This window comes from Eretmochelys imbricata, chromosome 18, assembly GCF_965152235.1.
Source record: "Eretmochelys imbricata isolate rEreImb1 chromosome 18, rEreImb1.hap1, whole genome shotgun sequence".
NCBI classification, from domain to species: domain Eukaryota; kingdom Metazoa; phylum Chordata; order Testudines; family Cheloniidae; genus Eretmochelys; species Eretmochelys imbricata.
This window is the reverse complement of record NC_135589.1, coordinates 19140706-19159203: the sequence shown is the minus strand read 5'-3', so window position 1 is coordinate 19159203 and position 18498 is coordinate 19140706. Positions and strand designations below refer to the sequence as shown.

General features: G+C 48.4%; 1 protein-coding gene across 2 annotated transcripts; it reads right to left on the bottom strand.

Annotated features, from left to right (window-relative positions):
- Nucleotides 1–3553: 3553 nt before the first annotated feature.
- LOC144276875 (tumor necrosis factor receptor superfamily member 14-like) lies at nucleotides 3554–17763 on the bottom strand. Of its 2 annotated transcripts, XM_077837275.1 has the most exons (8): nucleotides 17448–17763; nucleotides 14764–14869; nucleotides 13035–13160; nucleotides 11768–11923; nucleotides 8909–8999; nucleotides 7722–7909; nucleotides 6600–6616; nucleotides 3554–4403 (listed from the first exon to the last, which is right to left on the bottom strand). In XM_077837275.1, the coding sequence occupies exons 1-8, from the start codon at nucleotides 17454–17456 to the stop codon at nucleotides 4314–4316; spliced, it is 783 nt and encodes a 260-aa protein (XP_077693401.1). In that variant the 5' UTR covers nucleotides 17457–17763; the 3' UTR covers nucleotides 3554–4313. The 2 variants fall into 2 exon arrangements, with proteins under 2 accessions (XP_077693401.1, XP_077693402.1); XM_077837276.1 differs by lacking the exon at nucleotides 14764–14869.
- Between the last annotated feature and the right edge of the window lie 735 nt (nucleotides 17764–18498).

Here is an 18498-nt window from a genome sequence, read left to right as displayed (position 1 = left end):
AGGGCAGGGATAGCATACAGAGGGACCTAGACAAATTGGAGGATTGGGCCAAAAGAAATCTGATGAGGTTCAATAAGGATAAGTGCAGGATCCTGCACTTAGGATGGAAGAACCCAATGCACAGCTACAGACTAGGGACCGAATGGCTAGGCAGCAGTTCTGTGGAAAAGGACCTAGGGGTGACAGTGGATGAGAAGCTGGATATGAGTCAGCAGTGTGCCCTTGTTGCCAAGAAGGCCAATGGCATTTTGGGATGTATAAGTAGGGGCATTGCCAGCAGATGGAGGGACGTGATCGTTCCCCTCTATTCGACATTGGTGAGGCCTCATCTGGAGTACTGTGTCCAGTTTTGGGCCCCACTCTACAAGAAGGATGTGGATGAATTGGAGAGAGTCCAGCGAAGGGCAACAAAAATGATTAGGGGTCTGGAACACATGACTTATGAGGAGAGGCTGAGGGAACTGGGATTGTTTAGTCTGCAGAAGAGAAGAACGAGGGGGGATTTGATAGCTGCTTCCAACTACCTGAGAGGTGGTTCCAGAGAGGATGGTTCTAGACTATTCTCAGTGGTAGGAGAGGACAGGACAAGGAGTAATGGTCTCAAGTTGCAGTGGGGGAGGTTTAGGTTGGATATTAGGAAAAACTTTTTCACTAGGAGGGTGGTGAAACACTGGAATGCGTTACCTAGGGAGATGGTAGAATCTCCTTCCTTAGAAGTTTTTAAGGTGAGGCTTGACAAAGCCCTGGCTGGGATGATTTAATTGGGGATTGGTCCTGCTTTGAGCAGGGGGTTCGACTAGATGACCTCCTGAGGTCCCTTCCAACCCTGATATTCTATGATTCTATGATTCTAAAGCACAGCTCCCTAGCATTCCTATTGAACAGGCCCTCCCCTAAGGCTCTGAGCCCAGCCATTTATGGGTAGATGTATCTCCAAAAACAAACGGACTCCCTCTTATCTCTGGCCAAAGTTTGAGAGACTGCTTGCTGGTGGTGGAAAAGGAGAAGTGCTCTCTTGAAATCTGGTTTTAAATCCTTGTAGGTATTTTAGAGCCCTAAGGTTAAAATACTCAGTCTGCAAAAGTAGCAGCGTAGACATTGTCGAACGTTTTCCTTTAAGGGCTTTAATAGGTTACGAATACTACCACAATGCCGCATGATGGTGTAGTTTGTACACATGGGCGTAGTTTGGAGGGGCATAGGGGAGCATTGCCCCCCCCCCCACTCACCTCCAGCTGCAAGCCTTGGGTAGGCATGGACTTTTTCCCCCATGCACAGGTCCACTCTGCAGTCGAGGACCAGTCCCTGCTTGGAAGACCCGTTATTACTAGTGTTACGGTAGAGGCCTCAGCTGAGATCAAGGCCCCATTGGGCTAGGTGCCGCACACACTGTAATAGACGGTGCAGCCTTTATTTATCAGATTGATTTATGAGGGCCCCACGGCGAAGGAATCAGAGTCACCAACATCAGTCCAAAACTAAGAGACAAGAGAGAATATAGGGGGGAAATCAAATCAGTATCTTAGATGTCTGTATACTAATGCGAGAAGTATGGGGAATAAGCAGGAAGAACTTGAAATGCTAGTTAATAAACACAACTATGAGATAGCTGGCATCACAGAGACGTGGTGGGGATAATACACGTGACTGGAATATTGGTATAGATGGGTACAGCTTGCTCAGGAAGGACAGGCAGGGAAGCAAGGGAGGAGATGTTGCCTTATATATTAAAAATGTAGACCCTTGGACTGAGATCAGATGGAAATAGGAGACAGACTTGCTGAAAGGCTCTGGGTCAGGATAAAAGGGGTAACGAACCAAGGGAGAGGTCATGGTCGGGGTCTACTGCAGGCCACCGAACCGGGAAGCAGAAGTGGATGAGGCTTTTTTTTAAACAACAAACAAAATCATCCAAAGCACGAGATTCGGTGGTGAAGGGGAACTTCAACTCCCCAGACATCTGCTGGGAAAATAACACAGCAGGGCACAGATCATCTAACAAGTTCTTGGAACGTATTGGAGACAAGTGTTTATTTCAGCAGACAGAGAAAGATACTAAGGGAGAGGCTGTTCTAAATTAGATTCTGACAAATAGGGAGGAACGGGTTTAGAATTTGGAAGAGGAAGGTAGCTTAGGTGAAAGCAATCATAAAACGGTAGTGCTCATGATTCTAAGGGAGGGTAGGAAGGAAAAACAGCACAATAAAGAAAATGGATTTCAAGAAGGCAGACTTTAGCAAACTCAGGGAGTTGGTAGGTAAGATCCCATGGGAAGCAAGTCTAAGGGGGAAAACAGTTCAAGAGACTTGGCAGTTTTTCAAAGAGAAATTAAGGGCACAAGAGCAAACTATCCCACTCTGTAGGAAAGTTAGGAAGTGTGGCAAGAGACCACCCTGGCTTAACCCGGAGTTCTTCAACGATCTGACACTCAAAAAAAGAGTCTTACAAAAAGGGGACACTGGGACAAATTACAAAGGAGGAATATAAATAACACAAGTATGTAGGGACAACATTAGAAAGGCCAAGGCACAAAATGAGATTAAATTAGCTAGAGACATAAAGGGTAACAAGAAAACATTGTACAAATACATTTGAATCAAGAGGAAGACCAAGGACAGGGTAGGCCCATTACTCAGTAAGGAGGGGGGGAAAAATAACAGAAAATGTGGAAATGGCAGAAGTGCTAAATGACTTTTTGGTTTCGGTTTTCACCAAAAAGGTGAGTAGCAATTGGCCGTCTAACAGTGAATGCCAGTGAAAGTGAGGTAGGCTCAGAGGCTAAAATAGGGAAAGAACAAATTAAAAATTACTTAGACAAGTTAAATGTCTTCAAATCATCAGGGCCCGATGAAATACATCCTAGAAAACTCAAGAAGGTGACTGAGAAGGTATCTGAGCCATAAATCAAGTATCTGGGCTAGCTGTGTTAGTCTGTATTCACAAAAACAAGGAGTCCGGTGGCACCTTAAAGACTAACAGTCTGCCCTCGATGCCCAGACACCTTGCAACAGTGATTTTTTCACCCTTCAGCACTCTATAGAACACAAGGGTCTCTTCCTTACCTTTAAGACTCCTCATAACGCAGCCTTTCCCTACTTGTCTGCTCCTGTATCTTATTGCATTGCCCCCAGCATCCCCAGGCCTCCCACAATGGCAGCCTCCATCACCCAGTCATCTGCCTCTCCCACAAGCACCTTGGCTCTTTCTTCCACGGCTCCTGTACGCCTGGTTCATCGCTCCAGACTCATCGAAAAGGCCACAGCAGTCTCCTTCAAATCCCTCCGCAAGACCCACTTCTACCATACCACAGAATACTAATCATGCTGCTTTTCTCTCTTCTAACGCCCCTCATCCAAGCACTGCAGTGCTTAAATACATTAATGAATGAAGCTTCACAACCCGTTATCCCCACTGACAGGAAGGTTGCTCTGGAGTGAATGTGACTTCACGGTCTTCTTCTTTCATACGCATCACAAATCCATACCTAGATTGTCCAGCCATCTGACTGCTGCTTTATCAAGGGAAGCAAGATCATGAAGTCCCCCCACCAAACTTCACTATTAAAAAGGTTTAGCTTTATTTCCAACCATGCTTCTTACCTGTGATTTTATCTCACCCAGAGAGAAGGTATATTAAGAGTTAATATTTACAGCAATACAACATCTCTGCTGCCCTGTTATAAAACTAAAGCTATGTATAAAATCCACGTTGACTACGTGGTCACCTGGTCCAGTATAGTCATCAGAGCAACTGGTCCAGTAGAGAGCCCTGGATACCAGGTAAGTGTTTGTGGAAGGTATGGTTACACTTGAGTTTTTGCGCTGACAGTTTCACCAGGGAACATGCTGGTTTCTGTACTCACTTCCACAGGCGTCAGAGAGTGTTTACATTTGCAGCATTTCCATCCCCGATGAGAGCAGCGCAGTGAGGGCAGCTATCCCACAGTGCAGCTCTCTCCATTTTGACTATAGGTCTTGTGGTAAGTGGGGGGTAAGCACAGGGTCCAAGCGGGCGATCGTTTGCTCTGTGGAGCAGCCAATGTTACTCGGCCAGATGAGCACTTGCAAACAAAACAGGAAAGGGAGTTCCCGCGGCTTTACAGGGGGAGGGGCGGACATCGGTTTACCTGGCCTCAGAGCATCAGAGCTGCTCGCCAGAGTGATCACGCTAGGCACTGTGGGATATTCTCTGGAGGCTAAAAGCTTTTTTCACAGGAAGAACACATCTCCACTTGCACCTCACTGCAAAAGGATCAGCGGTAAGAACTGTACGCCTCTCGTGGAGGTGGTTTTCTGTTTGCGGTGGAACTTCTGTCATTGGCATTGTTCCTGAGTAGGCATGTTTTCAGTCCCATTCTCTGAAGTCTGCAACAAAGTTCTCTCTGCCTGTCCTTTAGACGCATCCTTTAAAATATGACAAAGTAAAACAAAGACATTTTGAACATTCAGTTACTAACAATCAAATGGCTGGTACATTGACCCATACACCTGCTGGAGTTCTCTTTCTTAGAGTTTGTTTTTTTAGTCATTATGATGAAGTATTATAATACTTATTAATGTTGTTCCCCACTTAGAACAAAAAGTTATACTGTCTGGCATCATTTTTTCCTATAAAAAGTGTCCAGTTTGCTGGATGGATCTTAGACTTTGTAACTAGCTAATTTCACATCATCTTAAACTGTGTAGTGCCATAAAGATATCGATAAACCCGGCATAAAACAGCAACTGTTCTTGAGAAGCCCATTTCCAAATCAAATATGCTGAAAGGGAGACAAGGTAAGTAAGGTAATATCTTTTCTTGAACCAACTTGTGTTGATGGAAGAGACAAGCTTTTGAGCTTCCCAGAGCTCTCTTTCAGGTCTGGGAAAGATAACCAGGGGGTAACAGCTAAAGGTGGGATAGATTGTTAAGCGTAAGAGGTTAACACATGTTGCAATAAACTATTTAAACAAAGTGGGAAATTAACACCTCTGCAAGTCATAGGACAAAGCAGGGTTAGGAGGTTACAAATAGTTGTAAGGACTGGTATAACCGGTGTCTCTGCTGAGTCCATGATTTAGGGCTAGTCTACACTGGCAATGCAAAAGTGCTGCCGAGACAGCGCTTTAACGTGGCTTGTGTGGTCGCAGCAGAGCACTGGGAGAGAGCTCTCGAGGGCTCTAAAAAAAACCACCCCCACGAGGGGCGTAGCTCCCAGCCAGTGTAGACAAGCCCTTAGGGTCAAGCAGAGTTATGAACTTAAGGGCAAGTCTACACTTAAAAAGCTGCACCAGCAGAGCTGAGCTGCTGAAGCGCTTTAGTGAAGACACTACTATGCCCACGGGAGAGCTTCTCCTGTCGGCGTCGTTAATCCACCTCCGTGAGAACCGGTAGCTTTGTTGGCAGGAGAAGTCCTCCCATCGACATAGCACTGTCTACACTAGGGGTTGGGTTGGTGTAACTACGTCGCTCGGAGGGGATGGGGGGGATTTTTCACATCCGAGCGACTTCCAATGTGATACCAATGTAAGTTTGTAGTGCAGACCTTGCCTACGCTCCCAGGCTCCTCTTGTGCAGGTTTCCTTCGAGGACGAGGAACGATAAGTCAGATAGGGAGTGACTGCTTTGTGAAAAGTGTTCACCCAAGGGTGTCTTTTATAATTTTTCAAGTGTGAGCTCATTGGAGAGTGTAGTGATTGTCTGGTATCGTCCACATAGTTGTTGGGGCAGCTGGTGCACTGGAAGAGGTTCACCAAAATCTGTCCCGCCTTGTATTTAGCTGTGGTGGTCCGGTTACCTTTCCCAGACCTGAAGAAGAGCTCTGTGAAGCTCAAAAGCTTGTGTCAACCACCAGCAGAAGTTAGTCCAGGAAAGGATATGACCTCACCCACCTTGTCTGTCTCATGTATGTTTAAGCAGTTTGGGAAATAGGCTTCAGGTGGCACGCCTGGGAGATTAAAGGGCCAAAAGACAAAGGAAAAAAGTCCATTTTAACTTCAGACGTTAAAGATTCTTTTGCTTTAAAGTTTGCTATCACTCAGAGCCACCTGTTACAAAGGTTCATTACATTGTTTGGATGATAGATGTCCAAATAGTGGGGACCTTGACCTTGGGGCACGTTTAACGCCGAATTTTGCACTCCTATGGTACCTTCCATTTAGGGATCTCAAATCACTTTACAAACATCATGGAGCAAATCATGGTCTATGCACAGCCCAGGTAATTTGCTCTGTTGCTTTCCGGGCTTTGCACAGCCACAGAGTATGCATGTGTAAGTGTGGGGGAAGAGTCAAGTCTTTGGTATCCCCTAAGGTGGGTAGTTTTCCCATTTTACAGACGCAGAAGGTAAGGCATATTTACCCAGATCCCCCAAGATATTTAGGTTCCTAACTTCCATTGAAATCAGGCGCCTAAATACCTTTAAAATCAATGGACATTAAGAGCCTAAATACTTTTGAAGATCTGGACCATAATGTTTAAGTGACTTGCTCCAAAGTCACATAGTGAGACACACACACACACACACACTTGCAGCAAGCAGACATAGCCATGGCAGAGACACTCAAGCAAACCCCTGCTCCAGGTCTTGTGCATAGTAAATAAAAGACAAGACAACTCACCCCTGTCTCCTGTGCAGCTGCAAAGAAAAAGAAACAACTGCGTCAGAAAACAGTCTGGTGCATTTTGTATTGACACGTTTCTGTATTAATGTCCCAGGGCCAAGCCCTGCCCTGAGACACGTGCACAGCTCTCTGCGATTCACTGGGGCCATGTGTGTGCACATCCGCAGAACGCGGCCCCGCTCTGCTCTAACTGCGCTTTGCACTACACTTAGCAGCATCTTGAGGAATCACCCCGCTGGGAGAGGAAGGTGGTTACGTGACAATGCTAATCCAATGTGATTCTGGGCTCTAACAATGCTTTGCATTGATACAGCACCTAGCCTCTAAGGATCTCAAAGAGTTTTGCAAACAGCAAGCTATAAGGTGGGCATTATGTCAAACACTACGGCAGAGGGAAATTGAGCGATTTGCCAAAATTCACACCTCTGGTCATTGGCAGAGCTGAGACTATTATCCAGGAGTCCTGATTCCCAGTCCCAGCTATAACCAGTAAACAGTGTTCTCTCTTAGACCCGAGAACATGTTCTTCTCTTGGTGGATAAATGATGGGGCAAAACGGAGATGCTTATTTCTGAAGGAGTAACAGGTTATGAATAGAGCCCAAACTCCCGTTCCATTAACATCCCTGCTCCCACAGTGAATGAAAAGGGAACTTTGTAAACACAGATCAGATACAAGCGGGAAAGATCATCAGGAGGGGAGAACTGGTCCAGGTCGCTTGGAGAATGTGAACAGCTGGTATTTCTAGCCACTGCAGAACCTGGCCTGGGAAAAAGGCTGGTTTTGGCCATGAGCTGGGGAGGGAGAGGATCTTCCCGAGCTGGGCAGGGGGCATGTCCACTGCAGCTGGGGCGATAGCGCAGCACCCTGGCCTGGGACCAGCCAGTTCACCCCGTAAAGTAGGTCACATTTAGGGCCAGAGGGTCTTAAAGGCAACCCTTTAAAGAAGAGAGATTTAGACTCTCACATGGATTCTCAGTTTGAAGAGGCAATTCCAGTTACAGGTTGGCATGTTCCAGGGTGAAACAACGACCAATGTGGGAAATATGAACTCTGCCAGTCTGACCCCTTTAGAGACCCTTTGACGGGTTTCACAGGTCCCACGCTTTTCTTACTTACGTGTTAACTCACTTTTCCTCTTCTTCCTCCGCCATAAAAAGACCACTGTTCCAGCCACTGGAAGTACAAGTAACACTGGAAGGACAATTATCAATGCTATCACTTTGACAGAAAGGCCTTTTTGTACACAAACTGCATTAGAAGTGGCTGTCCCGGCCTTTAGTTCTGTCATCCCTTCCTCTTCACACCTAAGATGAAGGAAGATATGTTATTAAACATGTCAGCGTATCCACAGTCTTCTCACTGTCTCGGTGCACCCATCATTCCGCCAGGTGGATTCTTTAATATATTGGCTCAAATATGATAAGACCTCATCCAGATTCTGACCCTGCAGTCTGTGGACAGGCCAAACTCCCACTCATTTCAAGGCTGTAGGATTGGGCCCTTTGAGCGATAGAAACCTGCACATTGGAAAATTAAGTTATAAGGGCCCAAATAGTGAACAGAACATAGGATTAGACTGAAAAATACAAAGACAATAAATTGACTGTAGTGACCTCAGAAGTTTTTACCTGCCCACACCTCAGCGTAGGATTCTGTGTTTTTAATGCCTGTGTCACTGGCTCTAGGTTTTTTGCCGCCCCAAGCTCCGAGCCATGGCCACTGGTCGGCCTCAGAACGGACCGAACCTGCGTCAGGGGCTGAACTGGCCCCCAGCTGCCCATGCCAAGGAGGCAGAAAGGTCTTTAGGACTTGGTGGATAATCGAAGAAGGAGCTGGTTTTCAAGTCTTTATATTTGCAAACCTTGCCCGCTCCTGTGTGGCCATGGGGCTCTCTGGCCATGGAACTGGGGCTGTTACACTGCATGGGTGGCCCAGGATCTGGTTCCACACAGTCTCTCTGCCATGACACTGGGCTCTGTGCAGTGAGGATCTGGCAGAGGGGGCTGTGGTTGGAATCCACCAGCCATCCCATCTCACGGTTATAAACAGCCCCGAGGTGAATCCACGGAGAGTGCCCAGGGTATGGAAAGGGATTCCTGGGGAAAGGATTTCCCCAACACACAGCTCACAGCTGTACTGACTTAGGGTTACGTTTCCCAGCTGCTGAACTTCAGGGCATCTCTATCCAGGTCTGATATAGCCGCAAAACTCAGGTACAAAGAAATAATCATGAATGAAAGGCGAGAACGCAGTGTGTAAAGTCAGTGCAAGGGAAAAGGCCATGTGTCGTCAGAGTCACCTACTTGGTCCATGGCTGACAGGCGCTTGACATGTTGGTTGCTGAGAAGGTTCCATCAGGACAAATCTCACATACGTTGTCACGGAATTCTGTGCCTATAAAAGAGGACGACATAACTGGATTCTTTCCTGAATGTGGGGCCTACAGGAGCTTCGATTTCAGAAAGGTCTCCATCCACATCTCCCCACTGTCACCACCCCCACCATGTTGCAGAGCCATCTCGGTCAGTGCAGGAGTTAGCACTTTAAGAATAGATCTGCGCTGGTGTTTTATTCCTGCCCTGTACTTAAATCTGTCAGTACTCATAGAGCACAGGTACATGGGGAAAAATGCACCTCCTGCTGCCCCACATACCTGGGCCATTACAAGGGCCAACATCCCAAAGGAATAGTAAGACTCAAAATAATGGTGCCAAGTTGTGTAATAGCACAAAAACTGCAACAGAACACAGCAGGGGTGGAGGGCAATCGGGTTTTGGGACGTGGACTTGCAGACCTATGTATATATTAGGTCGACTTACAGCCACCGCAGTAATTGCCTCGGTGGTGCATTTCCACACTACCCTCCTTGGGCCAGTGGTGCATGTCCTAACCAGGAGGGCTTCTACTGACCTAAGAGGGGCAGTGTGGGGAGCTGAGAGCCCGGTCTCTTGGCTCTGCTGGCAGCTCCCTGCCAGGAGCCTGGCTGCCCCACAGGTTCCTGGGCTCCTGACAGGCTGCCTCCTCCCACCTCCTGTTGACACTGACATAATTAGGTCCCTTCCTAGCATGTCATTGTAAGGCGCCTCTTTGCCTTTTTCTGCACTTCTCTGCAACCGCCCTTTCTGTCGCAGTGTAGAAATGCTCTTGAACAGCCTGGGTGACATGTAAATGGAACAACACCACACACTCTGCTTTTCGACAGCAGCTCCCATCCCAGTATCTCCAAGTGCCGATCTCTCAGGGCGTTAACCTCACATCACCCCATGCAGTATCCACCTTCAGAAACACACACCTGGCTAGCTGGACAGTCAAGCTCATTAGTTACTAGAGCAAAGAACCTTGAGGTACTTTTGGTTCGTCTGGAACTCACACGTGCCCTTGATCAAAAGCCTTACCAATGGACCATGGCCTGGATCCACACCCTCTCTCTCTGTAAAGGGACTTATGTGTCTACAGCAGTGATGCACTCCAGTGTAATTAACAGGGATTCTGCACCAGTAGAAAATGTCAGGTTTCAGAGTAGCAGCCGTGTTAGTCTGTATCCGCAAAAAGAAAAGGAGTACTTGTGGCACCTTAGAGACTAACAAATTTATTTGAGCATAAGCTTTCGTGAGCTACAGCTCACTTCATGGGACGCATGTAATGGAAAACACAGTGGGGAGATTTTATATACACAGAGAACATGAAACAATGGGTGTTACCATACACACTGTAACAAGAGTGATCAGGTAAGGTGAGCTCTTACCAGCAGGAGAGCTGCGGGAGGGGGGCGGTGGGGGGAAGGAAGGGACAACCTTCTGTAGTGATAATCAAGGTGGGCCATTTTCAGCACTTTACAAGAAAGTGTGAGGAACAGGAGCGGCGGGGGGGGGGGACGGACAAGGGGAGAGAATAAACATGGGGAAATAGTTTTACTTTGTGTAATGACATATCCACTCCCAGTCTTTATTCAAGCCTAAGTTAATTGTATCCAGTTTGCAAATTAATTCCAATTCAGCAGTGTCTCGTTGGAGTGTGTTTTTGAACTTCAACCAAAAAACTTCAAAAACAGACTCAAACGAGATCCCCCCACTGTATTTTCCACTACATGCATCCGATGAAGTGAGCTGTAGCTCACGAAACCTTATGCTCTAATAAATTTGTTAGAGTCTAAGGTGCCACAAGTCCTCCTGTTCTTTTTTCAGTGGAAAATGTGTTGCTGAACAAGTCTGTTGCACCATAGGAGCTCCAAAGGGGGCATTGTTTGAAGAAAAGGGTGTGTTTAGCACACTTATCTTACTAACAGAATTCTCTGCCCAAAAGCGTGCTTGAGGGAGCTCTGTTTCTGGTGTGCAAGTTGAAGCTGAACTCACACTGCGCTCTGCTGCTGCGTAGGTGGGCTGCCAACATGTGTGAGTGCAAACCCACGGCCTCATGCAAATTGCTGCCTGCAAGAGCATCATGCGAGTGTCCAACGACACCCAGAGGAGTCTCAGCTCATCACAGCCTGTGACACTTAACCTTGCCCCTGTATTTTTCATGCATGTTTAGGAGGGGGATGGCAGCTTTGTGTCTGGTCTGGAAGGCGACCGGAGCGCATCTCTAGGGCAGGACCTCGGGCAGGGAAGAGCAATTCCAGAGTGAAGGACCCCCAGCAGCTTTCTCTCTCCCACCCCCTGCCTCCCATGTATATTGAGGGAGCTCCATCTCAGCCAGGACCCAAACCACTTCTGTCTCTACAGGTCAAACCCAATTCCGACATGGTACCAACAGGCAACTCCACTCCGTCAGCAGGCTGCTGCATTCTGCAGGGTCCGAAGGGTGGCCCCAGGCAGAGCACAGTTCGGCGGCAGAGACTCCTGCCTGAGGGAGAAGAGGTCAGAGGCGTCTGGCCAGGCACGGATGGAAAGAAGTGCTGTTCACCAGAGCTGTGACCTGGACATCCAGCTCAGCACGTGCTCTGACACCACCCTGGAGCTGTGCAACGCTGTTACAAATGGCAGTCACGCTCCCTCAAAGAGGGGGGCCCATCTACAGCTCAGCCACTCTTCCGGCTGCTTCCCCAGCTCACCAGCATCACCTCAGTCTCACCTGGATCAAGTCTCCACCAGTTTGCCCTGCTCCAGATTCGTTCTGTGACTGCAGGGTTTCCCCTTGGTATTACAGAAGTTATGTTGCCTTACCAGGTTCTTTCACCATAGAGCCAGGCAGGCAGATGGTGGAGGGACGACACATTTCACAGTCCAGGCCTGCAATGTGCCTGCAGAAATACCCCAGGTCGCAGCCGCACATGGTGTTCTTCGTATATGAGCATTTTTCTTTTATTATCAGTCTGGCTCCTAAAGCAAAGTTAAATGCATCACAAATACATTTACACGGGAACTAAACAGAGCAGATACAAAAATTAATGTGTATCCCCAGTCATTGCTGATCCATGGTACAGGGCACAGGAGCTAGAGGGGTTTGTTATGATGACTCCATTTAACAAGTGTTGCCATGTAAACAGAACCCTCTGGAGCCTGATTCTCCGCTGCCCTTCACCTTGCGTGGTATTTACATCTGTGCAAAGGCTGCATGCAAAATGCTACCAAATCAGGGTTCTCTACACAGCTGCAGTTGAGATCATGCTTTGCACCCACTCTGCATTCATCTGCACGGGTGTGAATAATGACAAAGGCGGTGGAGAATGAGGCTCCCAGTAGCCACAGATAAAGGACCACAACCTCCAATCCAGCTGGTCACTGGAGGAGCACTCCACTGTAGTGGGATTTTGGAGTGGCCATAACACCTGCTACACAACCTCTCCTCCTGGCTGCCCAGCTGATCCCCTTGAGCTGGGACGGCCTTTGGGGCCATAGGCAGCTGATATAAACTAGAGCAGCCTGCAGGCTTTTCTAATTCATGCTGGGGACCAGACCCTAATTCCCCCACGAACAGAGGAGCGCAATGGTTGCTCACTGTCACTCATGTCACTCCCGCCTCCTGAGGTAGGTGCGTGTTCCTCAGCCACTGCTCAGGATCTGGGCCCTGAAAGGGAAGGTTATAGCCTTCCCCACGTACAGTCCAGATCCTGAGGGTACAGTGCTGCTGCTCTAGGACAAAGGATGCCATCTGAAATGTTTGATTACAATTATTGTTTATTGTGTTTGTTCTTCTTCTGCTAAATCTAGAGATCTACTTTCCTCCTGAGAAGAATCTCCCGGGATGATTCCACAGACCTTAATCAGTGGAAGATGTGCGACTAAAGCCCATGCACTGTGCCAGAAATCTCCACTTCCGTGATTTGCCCAAGACTGCAAGGAACTCAGTAAGAACTGTGAGCGGAACCCAGGTCTCTTGACTTCCAGTCCTGGACCCTAACAACTAGGCTGCTTTTGTATGTGTGGGCCGGGGGAGACAACTCAGAAAAAAATAATTAAAATCCACCCACACACAGAGCAGCTTCCTTACCTGCATCGCACAGTTTACATCTCATGCATTCCGTTAGGCCATTGGGATGCTCTGTATATGTGTCGTCCACACATGGCATGCAAGTTGTGCTGCTACTTTCTCTACAATGTTTGACCACCCTAGTCCCTAAAGCAAACAACACAATTAGCTCCTGTGTAAACCAGGCTAATATATTTAATGCATTCATACAGAGATTGCAAAAGCAGGTCATGCTGCAGGACAAATGCACACGCTATGTTTGTGGATTTTACATGTTGCACACACCACCACTGGAAATAAAAGGTAAACGTCTCAGAACTAGACTGCCAGACCCGAAATCCTCTATTTCTGCACAACACAGGAACAGCGTAGACAGAAACAATCTCATAACTCACACCCCTCCCTTATCAGCAGTATCCCTAGTACAGTCGTGCTTAGACTCTGTGTACCGGATACGGGACTGTTGACAGATGCGTGTGTCCCCACTGTGACCAGTCAGGATCTTGGAAAAGATGCAGTTCTGAGTGCTGTAGTTCCTCCTAGGGGGATGGAGAATCCCCAGGTGAAGCAAGTGACTGGAGGGATCATATGACCAGAAAGGGCCAGGGACTAAGAAGTCAGGTGGCTGCCTGTGGCCAGTCCTCTAGTACTATAAGAGGTAGACTGAGAGGTGAGGGGCTGGGGCAGTCCTGGTGTCCACAGCAGCGTGCTGGACAGCTGCCTGGCGCAGGGCTGTGGCTGGGCTGGGACTGGCAGAGGTCCCTGTGCAGAGGAAAGATCAGTAGGATCCTGATAGAAGGGGACTGTGAGGGGCTGGGGAAGGGCTGGGGGATCCTGGATGCAGGGCAAAGGGTGAATACAGTGAATCCTAATGGGGACAGTGTATTGTCTGTGTTACAGTCAATCAGGGCAGAGATCTGGGCCATGGGCCGTCAGGCCTAGAGTTGGAAACAAGAGTTCAGCCGACCGGTCAGAGCTGGGTCCAGGGGGGCAGGGTCCAGGAACAAGCCAATGGTCAGTACTGGAGTGACAGAAGCCGAGTGCAAGAGCCGCAGGGTAAAGTAGGGTTGTAGTCAGAAGGCGCAGCCAAGAGTCAGAAGCCAAAGGGTTAACCAGAGTCACAGTCAGGAGGCGTAACCAAGGGTCGGGGGTGGGAGTCCGAAGCCAGGACAGGGCTGGGGTAAGGACAGAAGCTGGCTGGAGCAGGGCTAGGACAGAGCAGGAGCAAGGACTAGACACAGGAGCAGGGCAAGCCCAGCTGCAGGCAGGGTACACATTGAGCAGCCGCTGTTCTGATCTGGGTGCCAGGCTGCTAAGCAGGACTCAGAACTGCTGATCCACCAGTCACTCGGGTGCTGTGACTGCCCCGTGATGCAACTCGGCTTACTGGCTCCCCAGCAGTGAAGTCAGTCAAGGGAGCAGGCCAGCAGCTGGTCCTACCTGACCTGGCCTCTGACAGGCCTCAACAGGTGAGGAAGAGAAGTGTTATGGAGAAAGTGACTTGCCCAAAGTATCACAGTATGTCTCCTTCTGGATCTCCTGTGTCCCAGGCCACAAGAACCATCCTCTCTATGTCCTCCACTGACAGGTGAGTAACAAGCAATGTAGATGTTTACATGGAGAGATCTGTGTCCTCACCACCAGTCAGATTCACAGTAATAGAGGCGACCAAGCTCTCCGGCGGAGGCCGGGCAATTGGACTCTTTAGGGAAGGGTCTTGATTTTTAAGGAAGCAATCATATGTACCTACCAGCACTGCACATGGGACAGCATTCGCCATTTGTTTCATATTCGCCTGGGTAGCATTTTACAGCTTCAGAATGGGGCAGTTGTGTTATCAAGAAAACGACAAAAATCTTTTGGGAAGAAAAGAAGAAAGAGTTTTGGATTTGCATCATGCAGGCTCAAAAGCAGACTGGAAGGAGCTGGTCGCACTGCGGCACTGATTAGTGCTGCGATGCTTTTGCCTAAAGCATTTTGTGTCCCTCAGGTTCAAGGTGGGGATTCAACAGTGACAACACTCCTAGCAAGCTTTTCTCAACCCTGACCCGGATGCAATGAGCTCTAGTGTCTACAGAGCAGCTTCCATCTCCTCTCTCACACCGCTACAGAGACACCACTGAAAGCAATAGGAGTTGGGGGCACTGTTTAGGAAGTGCTCAGCACACTGCAGGATCAGGCCCTTTAAGTGTCTTTTGATGTTTCCTTTGCAGTAGGAAGCAGCGTTCGCAAACTGCATGTTACTGCAATAACTTCAATGACCCCATGAGCATGTGCCTCAGTCGTGTCTGGGTATAAGCGTCATGTGCTGAGTTGCTCTCTCCTGACACCCAACAAGGAGCTATTCCAACAAGGAAAACAACAACATGGGTTCTGGAAGCCTGGGTCCTTCCACCTGCTCTGGGCAAGGGGCTCGGGACATGGGCAGGGGGCTGCTTTCACCTCCACCGTGGGTGGGGTCCACCGCTCCTGCAGACTTTTGGGAGGGCTCTGGCGCCCTTGCTCTGGGCTGGGGCTACTGAGGGCCGGCCCGTAGCCAGAGACTCTGGGCGGCTGGAGCCAGTGCTTGCATCGCCCGCCCACCCCGCGCTCCAGGGCTGTGGGCCCTGCTGCCCAGCCACTGCTCTGGGGCTCAGGCTGGAGGCCGCGCTGCCTGCCCGCCGAGCGCTCCAGGACAGAACTGTGTACGAGCCAAGGCAAGGAAGACTTTGGTAGTGCAAGCACATTCAATGGAGATCATAACGATGAACAAGATGATAATGATGTTGACTAGAAATGTTACCAGCACTCTTACATTTCCATGATACTTATACAAGTTTATTATCATATTTTGTTTTACCCTTCAGGGTATTCTTGTGATGCTTTGAGGTCACAAAGAAATCCAATTTTATCTCTTGAAATAATACATAGAGTCATTCAATTAACAGAAACAAATGCAAATTTCAAAGTGGTAATTTTAATGTGTTCATGGTGTCACTGTTTATCTCCGCTTCTGGGGTAACGGCACCACTTGACAGCTCCACATCATACTTCATCTTAAAGTAGACATATGAAGCTTTCAAATGATGTGTGATGTGTATTTGTACAGAGAGACTACATTAAGATGACCAAATCGATGGTGTCTGACGCTCACCTACATCGCCATTTCCTCAGTACCACTATCCAGATACTGGGTCAAACTCTGCTCTCATTTAAACCTTGAATAATTCTACTGACATTAGTTTGGCTAGAATCCAGCCTTTACAGCCCTGGGACATGATCCTCCATCCCTGACTCATATGTGTGCTTAGCTCAGTTTGGGTCTAATCATGTGCATCACAGTGATGGGTTTGGATTCATAGAACGTGGCCTTTGACATTTCAGCTAAAGCCGCTTTCTGTAATGATTTTTCTAAATCCAGAATCATGGGGGATACCCTGTTAGACACTTGGAAATCATATTCCTTTTTCTTCCCGTATATTCTCTTTCCCTTTTACCCATGGTGCGTTTTGCCAAGTACTTATAATACAGTTGAAATTAGCAATATGACTGGCCAAGGAAAGCCCCAAACTGAGACCCATCAGCACAGCTTCCGTGTGGGCCAAGTGTTATTTCCTGTGCTGGCCTGTCCCTCACGTCCATACAACCATGGAAACCATGGGAGGAAATGGCAGATACAAAACAACAAACGATGGGGATAGAGCAGCAACAAATTCAATACAACGCACCACAACGAGCGATTGTCCATTTAGAATCCTCAAAGTTTTCCCCATTCAAATGGCAACTTTTGGCGGTAGGATTGCTTGTTTTTCTAAAATCAGTGTCCGTTAAAAAAAGCTTTTGCCAATCTATACAATGAAAAGTCAATCCACTTACACCCCGCCCCCCAGCTCCAGGCTTTTGAGAACAAACCAAAATCTCCCAGCGGTATTTTTTCCTACTAAATGAAGGAGGAAAACTTGTATTTTTAAGATCCATTTTTGTTGGTCTTTGCTGTTTCCACCAGATGGAGCCCAACAGCTTCTAAAATGCAGAGAGAAAAGGAGTACTTGTGGCACCTTAGAGACTAACCAATTTATTTGAGCATGAGCTTTCGTGAGCTACAGCTCACTTCATCAGCTCACTTCATCAGATTTTGCGAATACAGACTAACACGGCTGTTACTCTGAAAAAAATGCAGAGAGATTTTCTCAACCAAGGAATAAACAACCCCAAACTCCAGCGGGCCAAGGGCGTGCAGTTTGCGTTTGTAAAAAGGATAAAAGTAAAAAATTCAAGTTCCTGGGATCTTCTTATTAGTCACAGTAGATTCCCACAATCCCTCTCCCTACCATCCTCCACTCCCTCCCCCACAGAGGCACCCCCAAACCTCCCACAGTCTCTCTGCTGGGTTTGCTGGGCAGGTCCGATCTCGTTACCTCCATTTTATTTCAGGAGCTTTTGTGATCAACTTACCCAGAGCATGGTCCTGAGAACAGACCGCAGAGTGTGTCTGCTTCTGCCCCCCGCAGGGCATTGGGTCTCTGACCTCTACTGCTCAGCGGGGCCTCCAGGTCCCGGTCATTGGCAAACTGCTGGCCTCGGTGAGCCTGGTGCCAGCGCCCTGACCTGGGGTGTCCGTCCCATGGATTCCCCGCCCCCTTCTCCAGGGAGCTCCCTGGGCCCGCTCTCAGAACACAATTCCAAAGTTCTGCTCCGGTTCGGGGTCTAATCCAAGCCCGATGGCCCAGCAGCAGCAGCTGCCACGAGACCAACTCCGACTCAGTCCCAGGCTCACTGAAAGTGAAAGTGAAATATGCAAGGAGGCAGGGACTTTCCCAATAGGCTGGTATACAGGATTATATTGTTATAGGGAGAGAGACACTTAATGTAAACCCACAGTATAGTGGGCACATAGTGTTGACCCTGGAGGGGTCACATGGAGGTAAAAAACTATCTGTGCCATGGCTACATTAGGATTTTAAATCCAGATAATTCTCTCCATATAAAAACAGGCCTGTTTTTCTCCAGTGAAGACACGGCCTATGTCGTGTTATAACGTCCTCTCTTATTCTGTGTCTCGTGCCCCAGGTCAGTGTTGCGAACGCTAGAGCCAGCTCTAGCGGAGAGATTCCTGCCAGTCTAGCTATGTCAAGCAGGGTGTGGTGTGATCTCTGACCACCAAAGCCGCCAGTACAGATGCAGTTATAGAGGCAGAACAGCATTTTGCCAGTACAGCTTGTTTTCCGGGGGTGGGGGTGGGAATAACCTTTACAGGTAAAATCACAGTGTTGCCAGTATAAAGTGTCTCCCAATCAGGAGCGCTGTGCCAGTCTATCTACACCGCTAAAGCACTCCAAGCCAAAGGCTACGTCTACACTGCAAAAACGAGTGCCGTGGCAGGAGGGTGCTGGCAGGCTGTTGGGGTCAGAGTGCTGCTGACCCAAAGCTGAACAGCCACAAGACACCCAGGATTACAAGACAGATGCTGACTGAGCCCCCTCCTGGCCTGGGTGAACCCCAAAGC

Excerpts from the sequence above, each read along its gene's own strand:
- LOC144276875 (XM_077837275.1), bottom strand. Across the intron at positions 13,161-14,763 it reads CTGTCCCATGTGCAGTGCTG|GGACTAGGGTGGTCAAACAT; the intron begins GTAGGTACATAT and ends TGTTTGCTTTAG. Across the intron at positions 9,000-11,767 it reads CTCTATGGTGAAAGAACCTG|GCACAGAATTCCGTGACAAC; the intron begins GTAAGGCAACAT and ends CCTCTTTTATAG.